The sequence below is a fragment of the Paramacrobiotus metropolitanus genome, unplaced genomic scaffold (assembly GCF_019649055.1).
Source record: "Paramacrobiotus metropolitanus isolate TYO unplaced genomic scaffold, Prichtersi_v1.0 Parri_scaffold0000001, whole genome shotgun sequence".
NCBI classification, from domain to species: domain Eukaryota; kingdom Metazoa; phylum Tardigrada; class Eutardigrada; order Parachela; family Macrobiotidae; genus Paramacrobiotus; species Paramacrobiotus metropolitanus.
In genome coordinates, this window is record NW_026570221.1 from 2,202,716 (window position 1) to 2,221,182 (window position 18,467).

Here is an 18,467-nt window from a genome sequence, read left to right on the forward strand (position 1 = left end):
TCTGAAAGGTCACTTACACCTGAATCTTCCGAAGTCGTTGAGTTATCGCTTGAACTCGTCCACTCGGAGTCGGAGTTACTGCTCTCATATTCTTGTGCAGTAGCTTGACCTTTGTCAACCTTTTCAAGTGGGCGCTCATCAACTCCTTCGTCTTCTGATGAAAGGTCACTTTCGTTTTCCCGCGAATCGCTAAGTTTTTTCGCTTTCGAATTTTTGAGCAGAGGTTTGTCCCCTTCTTTTGCCTTTCGTCCGTTTCGTGCGGCGACTCTTGGGTGACTCCTGGCTACCCGGATTCTCGTTGGTTACCTTTCTGATTGTTCGGAGTTTGACCTTTCTTCGTCCGATTTTGACTTTTCCAATTCATTTATTTCTTCAAGGCTCGTTAATGGCTTTTCGGTCAACTCGACCGGCGGACATTCCTCACCGTTATCGAGTGACCTTTCCCCGTTTTTTGCCTCCGTTACTGGGTTTTGTTGTTCATTCGATATCCTCTCAACTTCCTCTTTGAACTTCTTCCACATTTCTCCTCTATCTGTTAACATCCGTGCGATGTCGAAAGCCGACTTTGAACTTTCTTCCGTTTCGTTCGATCCTCCTTCAACTATCTCTTCAACTGGTTCCTCTTTTTCCGCTTCTTTTTCGGTCCCTTTATCAACTTCATCCTGTTGGACTGTTTCGTAACCTTTAGGTCGTTTGGGACCGACGAAAATGCAGTTTGCCATCAGTTCTTCGGTGACCCATTCATCATTCGGAATCGTTTCATACATGCACCACGTATCACCACCTCGTTCTGGGTAGTCCACTCCATCTGGATCTGGTGCAAAGGTCACCTTTTTCTTTTGCATTATTCCTGGTAGCCTTCTTTTCCGGGTTACTTGTAATTCTCGCATCTCTTTTACGTCGAATCTGGGGATCTCTTCTTCGAATTTATTCCAGTATTTTTGTAATATGTCTTCGTTCCCCTCTTTTAGCGCGTTGTAATATACTTCGAGTGATTCGTAGACAGGAGTACCAAGTCCTGCCGGGAAGATGATCGTTCTCCCTTCGCCTTTATACATGTGGTTCACACGGAAGTCCCAGAAAAGGTCAACTCTCGCTTCTTCCCACATTTCTCCTTCTTCGGTCATCTCTCCTATCTCTCGTTCAAATCTCCTTTCTGTTGCTACCGGATCGAGAGGATCTTGGATTCCTATCTCGACACGTTGCAACCAATGGTTTAGCCATCTGCCTCTTCCGATTATAAAACTTTCCACGTATGACAACCACGTTCGATATCTATTCCAATGATACCGTTCGATGTGTGGTTTCCACATTTCGTTTGTCCGCATGATGCTTTTCACTTCCTTTTGGGCATGACCTTTAAGGTCTGCTAATGCGGCGTTACATTTCGGCTATTCTGAAAGGTCATCTCGAGTGGCATTTTCACAACATTCCGCGCATTCCCATTGTGGTTGCACTCTGCACGGATCCTCAAAGTAACCGTGGTGACAACTCCCGGCTCGTTCTTCTGGAGTTAATGTCCTTTGACTCGCTTGAGGTTTAACCTGTTCCTGTACTGTGGTATCTTCCTCACATTCGATTGGAGTCACGCTTTTATCCTCAGAGGATATTTCGATGACCTCTGGTTCTTTTTCTGTTCGGTGACCTTTCAATTGTTCGAGTGCCTTGTTGCGGATTTCGCTTGTAAACATCTGTTCCTCTTCAGTTATTCGTTTCAAAACCCGTAACCTTTCACTCTTTTTATCCTTCCCCACTTTAGCCGTCTTTATTCCCAGTGCCTCTGGTACTGGGATAGGCCTTGCCCAATCCATGCCTGGCATGAGCGATTGTTTCGCTGCAGCTGTCGCTTCTTTCTGTGTGGCAGCTATCTCTTCAAGTGTTGGTGACCTTTCGTCATTGATAGCAGAGTGTGGTTCGAAAAAGGGTTCCTTTTGAGAATCACGTTCTGTTACTTCTTCTTTGGCTTCATCTGGTGACCTTTCCTTTCCCAGTGCCTCTGGTACTGGGATAACTTTTTCAACTTTTCCATTTTCATTTTTCGTTTCCAGTGCCTCTGGTACTGGGATAATTTGTTCCTGCTGCACTTTTGTCATTCCCGGTGCCTCTGGTACTGGGATGACCTTTTCTCTTCCCTTTTGTGTCAGCATTGTCCGGTTTAGTGTGTTTTCAATCTCCTGTTGAATCATTTGCAACTGCTCAAATGGTGACAATTCTTTTTGCGTCATCTTTTTCTTTTCGTTTCCCGGTGCCTTTGGTACTGGGATTAGCGTTTTATTAACTATTTGAGCATTTTCCGTCTGTTTTATGAGTTCGCTGACCTTTCCGACTTGAACTTTGGCGACTGGTTTTGGGTCATCTTCCTTTTCTTCTTCCCCTTCATTATCCATCAGTACAAATTTCTTTTCCAAAAAGTCAAATCCCAATAACACCTGTACGTCATCACACTTCGGTCGGACGTAGAAAGAATGCTCGCTAGTTTTCTTTCGTAAGGTCACTGGTGCTACACAATAGTGCGTCACCATGAATCCTGACGTTCCACTGATTCCATTTATTCTCACCAGTCTGTCTGGTGGTAGTGGTAGCATATGAAGTCCATTCTTCTCGCAAAATGGTTTGCTGATCAGCGACGTCTCAGCGCCGGTGTCCAACATTGCGTTGACCTTTATGTCTCCCACTTTCACTTCGTGTGTGTAAGCTTCAATTCTTTTAGGCAATTTTCCGTTTTGGATCTTCAATGTGTGAATCTTACATTTCACAGGAATGAGCGATACTGGTCCCGGGTCCATATCGGAAAGCACTTGTCCTTTTGCTGGAGTGCTATGACCTTTCAGTATTTCGCTCAGCTTATCAATCCTGTGTGGAACGTTAGTCCGAACATCGTAATATTTTCGCGGCTTTTCTTTATTTGTTCGCTTCTCTGTAGCCATTTTACCACCGGTGACCTTTTCAAATTCCTGCACTTGCTCATTTGCTTTTGTGCTATCCGCGTGACCTTTAATCACTTTATTTATCGTCTGATGGATCAGTTCCTCTTTACGGTTTTCGTTTCGTTCATCTCTCAGCTTCTCAATGACTTCACTTGTTATTTGGTCCGCTCGCTTCAATTCGTCTTCTTCGCTATCTTTCATCTCATCTGGTGACCTTTCATATGTAATCATATCATATCCTTTTTCGGTCATCCATTCGATCACCTTCGCGGACACTTCATTGTTCGTTTTCGTTGGATCAATTTGCGAAGACATTCCGTCTGTTCGGGCTGGTGACTTGTCGTTACCATCCTTCTGTAGTGCTTGCGATAAGTCCCGTGACCTTTCGGCTGCGCTACTCTGTTGCGTTTGCGCCATCTCGTTTGATCGTCCTTTTTGTTCGATTGCGCTAAGTCCTGTGACCTTTCGTTGCGCTTCATGACAAATCCGCCGCCTGTCAACTTTTGTATGGGGACTTTTTCTCCATAATTCAGCGGTTTGTCCTCTGGCGGTGCATTTCGTTGATAATTCGCGTCGGCGAATGTCTTCTTATATCCAGTTGGATCAAATGCTGGGACTGGGTTCGGTGACCTTTGCGCTGGTTTCCCGGTAACCAACTCTTCTAATCGCTTTCTTTCGCATTGCGTTCGCAACTGTTGCATGTCCCAGTAATCCTCTTGCGACATTCTCGTTTTCTGCTTCGCTTTCGGCGTTACGGGTATCCACATCCCGTGATTCCCATTCGGTCTGTAGGCCACTTTTTGCCACTTTTCCTTCTGTTGCAGAGTTATTGCATCAACAAGTGAGTCATCGGAGTCCCGTTGTGCCGGTTCGCTATTCTTCTGCTGCGCTGTTCGCAGTGTCGAGTCTGTTTCTCGACCTTTTAACACGGCCCTTCCACCGTGACTTTTAGCGTGCGCACTTGCTCCTTGACCTTTCACTTGAACTTTTCCTACGGAAGGTGGCCTTTCATCTTTACTGGGTACAGCGATATTCTGTTCCATCCATTTTTGCCTTATCAGCTTCTCTTCTTCGTCCTCTGAACAATTCCAGAACTTTGGCTTTATCTCTCCGTAACAGTCGCAACCTGGTTCATTCGCTTTATCATTTTCTGCCAAGTATTTCCGGAATTTCGCATGTTGCTCATTTTCTTCTTGCGCAGTATCTTTCTGCGGTTTCTTCTGATTCAGCAGCGCCTGTTTAATCTTTGCGTTCCGTTGTGCGCGTCGTTGCGCTAGCACTTCTTCGCTGCAGTACGGTGACCTTTCGTTTTGCTGCACTTTTTGCAGTGTTGCGCTACCGTCACGACAATTTCCACTCACAGTACCGTTCTGCGGTGACCTTTTATCCACTTGAACGTTTCCACTCGCAGTGCCATTCTGCGGTGACCTTTGATTCTGTGGCGGTATCCTTATAACCGCTCCAATTTCTTTTTGCGATGACGGCATCCATATAGCCGTTTCTCTTTGCTGTGGCGGCATCCATCTAGCCGTTTCTTGCGGTTGCGACATCCCTATAGCCGGTCCACTTTGCTTTTTCGCTGACGGGATCCATATAGCCGTTGCAGTGGTCACATTCACTGCAGTACCATTCTGCAGTGGTGACCTTTCCCTTTTATCCGGTGGTTTAGGGTCGGGTCGATCAGTAGGCTCACCGGTGCCTACTGATCTTGCCCGTTTCCGTGAACCGGCGCTCCGCCTTGTTGCGCGCCCTGCACATTTGCTTGTTGTTGTCCAATATCGTTTGCCGGGTTAGGATTCTGTCCGCCGCCGTTATTATATTGGCCACCACCCTGTTGGTAGTTTCCTTGGCCGCCACCATTGTTCTGGCCTCCTCTGAAGTTTCCGCGGCCGAAGCCTCTGCCCCTTCCTCTGAAGCCGCCGCGGCCGAAGCCACCACGGCCGTAGCCACCGTTATTCTGGCCACCACCATTTCCATTTCCATAGTTACCGTTTCCATTTCCTTGCTGATTCTGGAAGTTCGCTTTCGCCTGATACCATTGTGTGATTAAGTCATATCCATTAGCCACCGCTTGCTGCCATCCGCCCGTTGCGCGAAGCCGTTGCCACTCTCTGAAGGCAAACAGATTCGGGTTCTGTTCCGGTGGTGTGTTGGCGAACTTGCATCCTTGTGTCTGATGATTGCCGTACATACAGTATTGGCACATCTGCACATTGTTCGCCACCCATCCGTCGATCATCTGGAACTTGAATTCTGTTCGTGACCCTTGATTCCGCTGATAGTTCTGGTTTCCTCTGTTTTGCTGGAAGTATCCTTGACCTTGACCTTGATTTTGGAAGTTTCCTTGACCTCCGTTCCAGTTTCCATTTCCGTATCCGTTTCCACCGAAGTTTCCGTTACCCCCTCCTTGTTGTGGCAACACGACATTCGTAGGGGCCGTATTCTGTGGTGCCAGTGGGGTTACATTCTGAGGTGCCGGTCTCACTTGAGCTGCCGCTTGTATCGCCGCTACCTTTGCTTACGTTATCGGTTGCCCCGTCTGACTGTCGATAAAGGTCACCTTTTCCGTGACTTATCTAACCGGAGTCTCCATGCGGTATTCAACTGGTTGCTGGAGTGGTGCAGCTGCCATTCTCTGTTGCGGCACATTTTCGACTTGGCCTTGGCGGATGGTCACGTATTCCTGATTACGTTGACCTTTAGGCGCCTTATATTTCTCTTCACCAGTGGCCCAATGTCTGAAGAAATCTTTCACGTCCGTTGGCGTTTTGCACTTCTGTATACGCAGTGCCTTGTAGAGTTCGTTGTCCACTCTACATCCTTCAATTAGGAAGCCGACTGCTTGCTTCTCGGTGATGATTCTTTTCGCTTTAAAGCGCATCATCGCCTGATAATACTGGTCAAGCGATTCCTTCCCGAGTTCAAATTTCCTCGCGTAGGCCTCACGTAAGCCTAAGACTTCTTCGTCTCTATCGCCATATTCGTCTTTGAATTTGTCCATCCATTCAGTTATTGAGTATTCAATTCCATCTTCTGCTGCGATGTCCTTTTCTCCTTCAAACCAGGTTTTTGCAGGACCTTTCACTGCACTGGCTATCTCGATCATAATTTGGTCGTCCGTGAGCTGGTAAGTCCTTTGGGTTTCCTTCACCAGTCGTGTCCAGCCACTCACAGTGTCACGACTACCGTCAAAGGTCATGAGGGGCGTTTTCCGAGCCATCGAATTGAGTGCTTTAGTCAATTGCACCGCTGTGTTTTCTGCTCTCTGGTCATCGTCTTCGTCGCTACTTTCATCATCGTTTTGGCTTCGTCTCGCTTTTCCATAACGGGATTTCCTTGGACGCTCCTGCCGGCTGGAGGGTCTGTCCCGTCGCCCTTCATCGATGAACACGTTTGTTTCAAAGTGCGGGGGAAATTGTGAAGGGTCACCTCGACTCATATGAGGGTTACTTTCCGAAGGTGGCTCTTTGTCGTTTTTGTCATTTTCACCATCTCTTTCATTTTTAACACTTCCTTTACCGGTGCCAGTTCGTGGCGGCATGTCGAAGTGGAAACTTTTGCCCGTGCCCGTTTCATGCGCCTTGCTGTAACTGGGCGGGGGTGATTCCACCGTGGCTGTTCTAACTCCATATTGCAACAGCTGCTCATCTTTGTGTTTGTTTGAGATGTTGAGCGCCTTATTTTCATCCTCGAGGCGACGGACTTTCAATTGGAATTCCTCTTTTCTGTTTTCAAATTCTGATTTTCCTCCTTGACCTTTAGCATGTGCTGGTGGAGTTGGAACGTTTTCTCCTGGATGACCTTTTCAGTGTCATTTTCGACTTTCCTGATGTGTTCCGCCAACTGGGTCACGTCTCTTTCCAGTTTCGAATACTCATCGGCTGCCGCTTTCAGCTGGGTTTTTGTCTGATTGACCTCGTCTTCTCTTGTCATTGCCGTTTGGGTCATGTCGATCAACTCCGTGTTGAGTTTGATGATCTCCTGTGTCTTCTGATGGACTGTCCGTTGCCACTCTTTATCTTTCAGTTCAAGTACCGTGACTTTTTCGTCCAAGAGGTGTGCCTCGTGCTCCCACCTCGCGCCTTGTTCTGCAATTGTCTTGGCGGCTTCTTTTAACTCTTTAATCTCATCGGTGACCTTTTTGTTGTCATCCTTCAACGCCTTGTTCTCTTGCATCACCTGTCTTATTTCATTAATCAACCGTACTCCTTCGGTGGCTGTAAGATCTCGCAAGTCCTTTGCCACCTTAGCGGCTTCATCAGCCCTCCTCTGGTGATCGTATGACTCCCTCTGAAGGGTCCCGATATTCTCGTCACGGAGCTTCAGGTCATTCCTGAGCTTGAAGATTTCAGTGGTGTTCGTCAACAACCGCTGAGTAGCGTCGGCGAGTTTGGTTGCGTATTCATCTCTTTTCGTTTCAGCTTCGGTGACCTTTAGTTTCAGTGAGTCGCATTCGTCCTTCAATTCCGCTAAGTGCCGTGACCTTTTGGCTGATTCTTCTGACATGCTCTCGTTGAGGTCACTGACTGCAAGATGACCTTCCATTTCTCTGTCATCCACCATCTTCAAATATTCTTCCGCGAGTTCTCGTTGGCGTTCGTATTTGATTTTCCATTCGTCCGCTGCGCTCTCTAAGTCAACCTGTTGTTGTTCCAATACGTATATTCGGGCTTCCAGCGGTGACAGTTTTTCCCGATTTTCTCTCGTTCGCTTCGTTGCCTGACTTTCCTTGGTCTCGAGTTCGTCTTCCAACTCTCTAACACGAGTTCTCAAAGTCGTTGTGGGGCTGTTCGGTGATGGTGGTCTAACATTGATGACCTTTCCTGTTTTTGTCCGTTCGATGAGGTGCTCCGGTATATCTTTGAATAGTATCGTCCCTTCAGCACGGTCGGCTTGTCTCATCGCGGATTGGAAGGACACATTCATCGTCGTTTCATCGTCCGTGAAGTATGATTCATTTGATTCGTCTGACACCATTGGAGTGGCCCAAAGGTCATCGTCTACAGTCTTGTCATTCAACAAAAGGTCATCCAATCCCATTTCAACCAGTTCCATTTTGGTGACCTTTGTCGCTTCAACTTCCATTTGAGTCAGGTTCGCATTTTTATCCTGCTCATGCATTCCGCTAGTGGTAGCATCCAGCTGTGATGCTCCAACTAGTTCCGCTGTTCTTCCTGTGGACTTATCCTCCCCGGTGACCTTTATCTGGTTCATCGGATTGCCTCCCGCCGCAGACGCAGGGGTTTCCTTTCCGTCACCGATGGAGCTCTCTTCGTTCTGTATTGCTCCGAGCGCCACTTGGTATGTGTTGTCACTGCCTTTGCTGTCTTTTCTTGCAAAGGTCACAGCCGCTCGGGTCTGTCTGTCATGTCCGACTGGACGCGCGAGCGACTTATATTCCTTCTTATAAGGATCAACTGTGCCTTGTTGTGATCCTCGGGAGCTCCTGCTTCCCTGACTGCTGGTGGATGTCGGTTCTTCTTTGTCCATGTTGATCGGATAACTTGGACGCTCCTGTCAATTGTTCTCACACAAGCGTTATTGTATGGTTTGTTCAATTATCTTAAAGGTCACTTTTGTTTTGTGAAATTTTCTAAGTCCTTGCTAAAAGTCACTTTTCGGTTGAAAAATTTCAGCTAAGTTCCGTTTAAAGGTCACTTTTTCGGTAAAAAGTTCGAGCGATTTGCCCTAAAGGTCACTCTTCAGACAAAACTTCGAAACCATTCTTTCCGTTCAGAACACGTTTACAATTGAAGTCCTACAACTGCTGATATCGTTGTACTACTATTCACTTCAATTTCACTTCGATAAAGGTCACCGTTTGTCGCATTCAGATCATAAAGGTCACTTGAACAGGTCAATTTGTTCAATTCCAACTTTTTGGTAAAGGTCACTTTCCAAAACTCAAAGGTCAACTTCTGGTCTTAAAGGTCACTTTCCGTCTCAACTCAACTCAAAAGGTCACTTCTCAACTCGGTTTTAAGTTAAAAGGTCACTTTCCAGCTCAATTCGATCAAAGGTCACTTTTCCTTTGTTTCAAATCAAAAGGTCACTTCTTAGCTCAAATCAAGTTAAAAGGTCACTTTCCCGCTCACTTATCTCATTTCAAATCAAGTTTCCCATTACGACTCAAGTTCAACGGAAAATCCCCATTCGGGTTGTTTACTTCGTTCTGATTGGTCCGCTAGCTCAAAATATTCAGTTCAAATTTCGACCAATCACAGCTCAAATAACTGACCAATCACGTTACTCCCCTTAAAATTTATATCTGCCTGACGTCACGGTCAACGGCCAGACATGCGCGCCGTTTGCAAAACTCCGCCTACTTCTACGCTCAGCTCAGTACGGACCAATGAAAATTGCTAATTTTACCAGCTAGCCAATCCCGTAATTAATAACGGTTTTCTACCTGTTAACCGTCCGTTCCTCGGGGAAAACGATCCAGATGATCCAATTTCTTCTCCACTATCCGTTCCCGCGTCGCCGCTGTTCCGTAGCGTGCCTCGCGCTATTAGTAGGCTACTGTGCCGGCTGTGCCGTAGCAGCAGTAGTTTTGCGCTCTACACCAGTTTGGTGGAGTCTGATCTGTCTTTTCCCGTGCGCCCCTTTCGGCGCTTCGGCGCTTCTGCCCCACGGCTTAGGATTCGCTGAATCCTTGCCGAGTACCAATGACACCAGTGTAGGTCTTCGCTGAAGACTCTACACCGAGGAACACTGGCGACTGAACTCTTGCACTCTTGCACAGCTGAGGAAACAGCACAGGTCTTCGCTGAAGACTCTGTACTGAAAACCAAAGCTGGAAATCCACGTCAGATGAGGGACTTGCACCGCTTGTGGTGTTGCACTTTGCTTTTCGACAGACCTGTGCCTTACTGGTCGGATAACACATCAAATAACAGGCCAACTTTGCCTGACACAATTCAAATCAAATCCAGATCAAATCACTTCAAATCAGAGAACCGCTATTGGCTCTGCTACCATCTAATGCTAGATCCAGAATGGATCCAGAGACGGAGACAGAAACGGAATCTATCCCGTGGAAGTGAGCAATACGATCTGGATTGCGAACTATTGCGAAATCACAAAACGTCGCACCGTAAACTGCTGACTTTTTAATATTGAAAAGTCTGGAGAACAGAAAATCAATACTGATCGGCGCAGCTCGATCGTAAAGCGTGGAGCCCATTCAACAGTGTGTAACACTGTGCAGCACGTGCTATGTCGCGCCCACTAACAAAACATCAGCCAATCAGAAGCGAGACACAACACAGACACGTAATCCAGTGGCGTAGCGTTGCGGACGTGAACGCTAGTGAACCCCGCTCACATTACTGTACATATGTACTGCTTAATATTTTAGTTCCTTTATACACGCTTTGCATCACTGGTTTCTCAATCAATGATTTTATTGCTCACTACTCTAAAACATAGAAGTAGGGCACCGCGACATTTCGCCGCGGACAACTTGTCGCAGGACTTTTGGTCGCAGACATTTCACCGCAAGGCCATCTCGCCGCGGGACGCTTCGTCGCAGGATATCTCGTCGGTAGGACTTTAAGCCGCGAGACTTTCCTTCGCATGGCCGTTTCGACGCAAGGAAATCAGGCCGCATGGACATCTCGACGAACCAACATTTCGCCTGTCAGATAAATGATTTACAAATCTAATTAAACGAGTCACAAAAGGTAAAACAAACTAACAAAACCAAACGAAGAATTTGGGAAACCTAGAATAACCTAAGAATAATCTAAGAAACACAAGCAATCTTAAAAACCTTAGGACCCTAAGAAACCTAAAAAACCTAAGAAACCTAAGAAACCTAAGAAACCTAAGAAACCTAAGAAAACCTAGGAAACCTAAGAAGTCACCGAAACTTAAGAAATCTAAGAAAGCATAAGAAGACCTAAGAAAGTCTAAAAAAACATAAGAAAAGCTAACAACAGGCCAAAAAAACTGAGTAACCATTGCCCAACTCGTAACTATGTTTGGCCGACAAGTGATTGCTATATTTCCAAAGAGAATATTTAGCTCCCTGGACGCCATGATACTGTAATAAAGAATTTTATACAGCGCAGTAAAACTGCAATTGTCGACAATGGCGCAGAGTAAAGAGGAGCGACATCCGAGAGACGATTCCTTTCGAATCGTTCTTATTTGATCTCAGTGCGCCAATACACGATTGCTTTGCGTCTAGGGATGTTGACAGAAACTGAGAGGCAAATGTTTTCAAATAGCCCCTTATCAACACGAATGAGTGGACAAACTCTCTTCGCATTATCGAAGCGCTAACTTCAAGCGCGATGCTTGTCAGTTATTTCCCAAGTGGAAAATGACGGAACAATACAGGAGCTGCGCATGACAGAGTAACAGACAGAGCTGATTTTTTCCTGCCAAAAGCCAAATCCATGATCGCCAGTACTTTGCATTAGAAAAGACATCAAAATAACAGTAACCAAGCATACAAACCTACGGGCGCTTTTATGCATTTATTTGCCTGAAACTTTTTAGGATCAACTTTAATTGTGGCAGACAGAGATTTTGCTGACCAATATCTTGCAGACCGACACTTTGCTGACAACCTTTTGCTTGAATGGCAAAATGCATAACCGACAACTTGTTGAATACTTGGTACTCGTATCTCGACTGAACTCCGACCATTTTTAGCCATGCAGTTCCAGCATCGGGAAAAGTGGCGAAAGAAAAAACGTTTTGAAAGAAATAAGCGAAATTCGGAATTACAGTACCTCTAGCTTTGGTAAGCGCCACTTAAAGTTTGCCCAGTAAATTCTAAACGTAAAATGTCCCAGGTTCGATACAATCTACGGGTACAATCCCGTCGTTTGGTCGAGTGTCGTTCTCATGGTCATAGCCGTGAATGGCGATAACAGCGGTATGACGACACCGGAAGCGAGAAGGCACTCTCACAATCGCCATGAATTATTAGCTTAAAAAGAATATGGAAGGCATATGCCTTCCGTATGATTACATGCATGTAATCAGAGGATTGTTGCCGCATGGCCGACACCGCACCGAGGATACGCTCCAGCCGTTGATGGAGTAATAATCATGAAGAATTTAATGTCTGGCATTGGCTGCATGCGATATGCGACGCCCGTTTTAGCGCACCCGGACAATTGGGAGTGTGACATTTCGCCGCACTCAAACTCGACGCGCGCCGCGAAGACATTTCGCCGCAGGACATTCCGTTGCTGGGACACTTCGGTTTGGGACATTATGCTTTGAGACATTTTACCTTTGCGACATTTCGACGCAAGACGTCTCGCGGACAATTCGTCTTCGGACTTTTCGACAATGCGACCAATCTCCGCAAAATAATTCTCCTCGCTTAGTTCTCACTAGTTTATCACGCGGCGTTATGCGAAACTTTGTTCGATCGCGCATCAGATTGTTTCCTTCCATCCCTCTGTGTACAATTTGTCGGAAATGTTTACTTTTCGGGTGAAGGCCTGACCTCGTTAGATAACCAACGCCCACCCAAACCAAGGCGTTTCTTCTCTTGAATAATGAGATGCTGTCGTATGTATGACATGTGTGTATGATAGTGTGTCTCTGTTCAAGGAGCGATATGCACCATCCCTCACGGTGCGTTGTTCATACTTGGAAACGAAATGACCAGCACATAGGGACGAAATGTTGGACCCTCAAATTGCTGCGCCAGTGTTCTGTATTCAATAACCGGCAAACGAGTGCGGACGATGATAGGATATCATAAGACGGTGACGATGATAGGATATCAAAAGACGATGATAGGATATCATAGTCTTGTAATGCTTGCTGCGTCAATGTTTTGAATTCTGTATTCAATAGCCGGCAAAACGAGTGCTGACGATGATAGGATATAATGAGACGATGACGATGATAGGATATCATAGTGCTGACGATGATAGCATATCAAGAGACTCGTATTGATATACGAGGCTTTTGCCATAGTATATGAGAAATTCCGCATTTATATTCCAGCAATGAATTTCCACGGGACTTTCAGCTTGCCTGAGCATACCCTTTGCATCGATCGATCGAGCAACACAAGCACATTTCTCACTGCAACAGCTGAGTTTAAAGGAATACGAGTAAGTGTTCTACCGTGAAAATGACGTGTGAGCGGCTGGAGATTCTGCCACGCCACCACGCCCTTTTCCTCCTGAAAAATTGTCTAGGCGCCCCGAAAAAATTTATATGCTGCGCTGTTGCAATGCCTGGAAGCAGCCCCAACAGCTATATCAACTGGACGAAACAGTGCGGATATGCTTCCAAACCTTGTGCAATGTACGCACGGCCCACAACGACTACCCGTGTTGGCGGCAGGCGACACTACCCGTGAGCAGAGGCGGTATTGGCATACGTAGAATTAGCGCTCCCAGACTTTCTGGCTTCGATTCACTCCGTATCTGGCTTAGTATCCGTACTGCTTCCTGGTCATGCTGTCGCTTATTTTTCTGCCGCTCTCGATATGTGGAAAAAGAACGCACGTCTACCCGAACTGCCGGAACCGAATTTCTGCAAGCAGCAAAAAACCTGGGATATACCGCTGTGCAACGTGTCTCTGTCTACGCTGCTGGAAGTTTACCGCAACGACGAAGTTAACAAAGCCCAACTTCTTGCACAATCAAGGCCGGAGGCCGGCATCTGGTTAAATGCGTTATCCTCCGCCCACATTGGCAACCTTTTGGACTATGACACTCTTAAAATTTCCGTAGGCCTGAGACTCGGTGTTGCAATATGCGAGCCTCACGATTGTATGAAGTGTCAAAAACGTATCGATAAATACGGGCACCACGGTCTATCTTGCGTATTCTCTGCTGGTAGACACCCACGATACGGCGGACTGAGCAGCATCGCATGCCGATCTTTGGTGTCAGCTGGGATTCCGGCGAAATTGGAGCCACGTGCCACGCGGCACGTCGCATACGTCCGAACGACGTCCTGATGCCTGCACAACCTTCGCCTGGCAGAGAGGGGTGCTTAGCGTGGGACGTCACTTGTGTGGACACGGTTGCGCCTTCTCACGTCAAGTCTACGGCGGCCAATGCAGGTGCCGCAGCGGTGGAAGCGGAAGAAAAGAAGTCCCGGCTTTATTTGTACCTAAGCGGCAGATACATCTTCGCACCGATAGCTTTCGAAACAATGGGCCCATGGGGACCATCCGCTATCGCTTTTATTAAAGCACTGGGGAAAAGACTCGAGGAATACACAGGCGAAGCCCGTTCTCATGAGTTTTTACGCCAAAGGCTGTCACTGGGGATACAGCGGGGCAACGCGGCATCGGTTATGGGAACGATGAAGGGAGCACAAATGTTTAATGAAATTTTGATGCTGTAAAAAAAGAGGCTGATGTTTTCAGCAACCCTTATAATGCTAATAATTACAATAACCCAACCACCGTCTTAGTTCAATTTTATTTACTCATTCAAATCAATATTGCGAACAAATTTACAACATCCCTGCAATAAGATCGAAAATTACATATGTGCTTTACCATATTTAGAATCAGGGTACGGCTTACCTACAACCCTGTAACATTCAAGATAACCATCACTAACCTATAGTTATTTTTTTGAGTTATTTTTTCTGTTTTTGCAAAAAATTGTAGCTAATCTCCACTGCTAAAATGGTCAAGTTGCCTGAAAAGCATGAATGCCAGCAGAAGGCTTACGTAATTAATTTCTACTGAGGCGGATGACCTGTCACATTATCGAATACTACACAGATTACACGTGTTAGTGCTAGCCCGCCAACAATAGGATACATACGTTCTATCCGTAAAAACTGAAAAGTTCAAGCGAACACAACCCGGACGTAATTTTACGAACTGCAATCTGGCGCAAGTTAGCGCAGCCGCGTATTAATTTGTAGTGCGCTACTTTTGGTATTTGAGCGTCATATTGGTTAGTTGTTTCAGCCTGGCATGATGATTAATTTTGTGTAGATTTGTAGTGTTTTGTTTGTATGTGCAACAGTTTTAATAGTGCTAGCGTGAATTAATTCTTTAAATCGAAAGGATATTTCGAAGGAAGATTAGTATGGACAGCATAACGCTAGCACCTTGTAGTTTTTCGCTTCGTGTTATTTCGCTGTTAATTGCATAAGCCAGAAATTCCCTAATAATTGTATATTAACTGCGTACGAATTACGATTATTGCGCGCTTAATCTGTTGCAGATCTCTGTAAAAAACGTCTAACTGATTTATGATAATTTCAGCTTATTTAGAATGCGAACTTATTTTGATTTACGTGTTTCTTGAATAAACTGCGACAAGAGGTACTGCGGCTAGTTGTCACACAACAAATTTTCCCAAAACGTATTGTCCGTGCGTCGAAATGTCCCAACGGCCATATTTCCCAAAACGAAATGTCCTTGCGACCTATTGTCCGTCAAACCAAAAGTCCCAAAACGTAATGTCTCACGTCGAGTTGTCCGTGAAACCAAATGTCCACGGCGAATTGTCCCAAGGCGAAATGTCCGCGGCGAAATGTCACGGTGCCGTCTCATCACACAGACGATCAGTACGAAAGTGTCCATGCTTTCCATTCTCCCGCAAGTTCAAACAAAAAGTTTTGAAATTACTTTGAAGAGAAAATTTTTTTACCCTAATTTTTTTGCGATGTTTTAATTCTTAAGTGGGTTTTGGTTTTATGCATGAACACCAGTTCGATCGCCTCACTCCCTTTGTTTCCACCACCAATCCAAATCATTCGTTCACTGCGTTCACATCATCGCACTCAATCCAACATCAATGTTCTGTCAGTTTTTAGTTTGCATTGTTGTTTGCATTTTTGTTTGCATTTCGTCTCACGTCCGATCTTCTTGAATATTTGCTGTATTGTCCGCTACAGTAAAGGGTACGACCCTCGCACGAAGACAATCATTTTCCTATTTAGTATAAATTATATTATTGTTTTTTTTTATTTCTAAATAAATAACTTTATTTTATTGAGTTTCTCGTATTTTCTGTTCGAAAAAGCATCGTTGGCTTCAAGTTTCGCGCTTGGCGCGAGGCCTCAATTCGGACTCAAAGCCCTCGCGAGAAAATGCCCAATGCAATTTACTGGATTCCCATGCACCTAGAATTTTCTGCTGAAAATACCTAAAATTCTCTTAAAATTTGCATCTAAAATTTTCTTAAACCTGCCAATGTTACTTCTATCTTCATACAAGCCTCTGAGCCTCGACAATGCCATTCAGCAAAAAAAACAAAGCAAATACAAAGCAAACATAAATGCAAAACAAATAATCAATACCCCCTCTTTGCAAAATTAAGTGTGCTCACATAGGTTTTGGAGATTTTAGGCTTTTCCGGACGGATTGCGGTAACGTTAACTCGTTCCGCACTACGCGTTTTAAGCCGATATGGTGTACTCGTGAAAACACGACTAAGAATGTTACTTTTACGAGGCTCACAGTTATGCGGAACAATATAGGTTAGAGTGAGATAAACAGCAGAATTAAGATCTCCAGCTAAACGCATAGTTTCAATGTCATTGCGCGAAGTATGCACAAATATAGGGGGAAAAATGTGTCTAGCCGAACCAATCCCTTGTACTTCTGATGTAAGCCAGCTGGTGGTTTACGTTGTGGCTTGACAGTGTTTTATGTAAAGCGCTGCTATTAAGATTGCAGGTACTGATAACAGGTAAGCTGCAGTCGTACAACTGCAGGTAAACAGGCTAAAACTGTATGATAGCCCGGACGTGCCTGGTGCAGCTAATACCACATGTACCGTCAGTGCCGCACAGCCTTAATAGCAGCGCTTTACATAAAACGCTGTGCAGCCACAACGTAAACCACCAGCTGGCTTACATCAGAAGTACAAGGGATTGGTTCGGCTAGACACATTTTTCCCCCTATATAATCTTCTAGGTGTTTATGATATATTGGTGTACAACGTACACTGACATTGTGAGGCTGAAAAAATAAAGATGCTCTCACATTATGACCTTTACGGATGCATGCCGGGTGTCCGTGGTTGGACATGGGCAGAGCGCGGGCCGCCGACCGTTGACGTTGTCGCCGTAGAGTACAATACAACGGGCTTAGCTGATCTTTTGATGGACACAACCTTTTCGCATTTCATGGTCAGCAGTCGGCGCACTTGTTGTCGGTACTCCTTGCTGATAGCCAGATATACGAAGAAGTTAAGCGAATAATTCACCAACAATGCGACATCATAAATGACCGCTAAAATATCCAGGAAGGTAGCCGGAGCCGTAACACGCAGCCTAAAAACCTTGGCCAGCACGATACCAAGGGCTAGCAAACTGGGAACATTGTGACAAAGTAGACGGCGACGGTGCTCCATAGCAGAATATGGTGGGAGATGGTGTGCTTATTGCGAGAGTCACGGGTTCCATCGGAATGTAAAAGAACTTGTGTGGCGCGATATTCTCGGCGAATGGCGCAAATAAGGGCACTGCTTAACAGTAGCAAGAGAAAAAATTTCCCATAACCGAGAAATGCCTGTGAAATGCCACTTCATTAACATTAACAGAGTCATTATAGATGGTTGCTTGCAGGATGCACGTCCGTAATCAAGATATTCCAGGTAATGTTTAAAAATTGTTTAGCTCAAATTCATTTATATAAACCCGCCAAGACCACAAAAAGCTGGTTTATACCAGGTAGATAGCTGATTTGATAGGTACTGTATGTATAATGGTATATAAACTGGTTACAGTATGTCATGTATGTGTTAAAAACATGCCATTTGTTTACGCGTGCATTCACTTTACATACGAAGATCGCTGCATTTTTTTTAAACGCATATTACGGTAAAAATGAAATCTGAACCTATTAATTTTTGGTTGTGCTGTCCGCACTAAAGTACTGACCATGAAAGTGCCATGCGCTGCAGCCCACCGCGATAACCAGTGCGGCAAGGCAATGCGCCATCCGTCTAAGTGTTGGATTTGTGCAAAAACGTTTTCGCTCGACGTGATTAAAGCGGACAGTTTACAGTAAAGAACAGCAAGCTCATACGAAGTCGGAATGCTAACGGTTAGTATGACACCGCACACCGTTAACCGGGCTGGCAGCGTGGGGTCCGTCAGGCTCACTCCAAACGGATTGATATAGGCTAACAGTCGGCCACCCGCGAATGCAATTAAAGTCCTGAAAATATCGTATTGACTTATCCAACGCATTCAAAAATTGTGGGCTTGTCAACATTTTGTTTACACATTTAGCAAGGCAAGCTAGGTTATGCATTACGGGATGAATTTTTAAAGTCACGAGGAGTTGAAGCCTACCAATCACATATTTCCAGGCATATGTCGTGCAGGTACTTAGTTATCACAGTTGTCACCCACATTCCCACGGCACGATGGGTTTCCAACCAGAAAGCCGAAGAGAAGGCCGGCAACTCCCAAATATAAAATGGGAAGTAAGTCCACCTGAGCAAGTACAAAATGATTAGTGTGCCATTCAGTGCGTTCAAATATTACGCCACTGATCTTACAGTGCTATCAAGTTGGCGACACTGATAGTTGTCATGAACACATTGGTGCTGGTACGCTTTTTGGCCG

The 18,467-nt window shown here is 45.5% G+C and overlaps 1 protein-coding gene across 1 annotated transcript; it reads right to left on the bottom strand.

Moving 5' to 3' along the window:
- Positions 1–6,532: 6,532 nt before the first annotated feature.
- Positions 6,533–8,141, bottom strand: LOC129595009 (putative leucine-rich repeat-containing protein DDB_G0290503). The gene has a single exon (XM_055491949.1). It carries the CDS (start codon positions 8,139–8,141, stop codon positions 6,633–6,635), a length of 1,509 nt encoding a protein of 502 aa, XP_055347924.1. The 3' UTR covers positions 6,533–6,632.
- Between the last annotated feature and the right edge of the window lie 10,326 nt (positions 8,142–18,467).

What these genes read in the sequence shown, in the direction of transcription:
- LOC129595009 (XM_055491949.1), bottom strand. Translation starts at nt 8,141, where the DNA reads ATGAACCAGATAAAGGTCACCGGGGAGGATAAGTCCACAGGAAGAACA.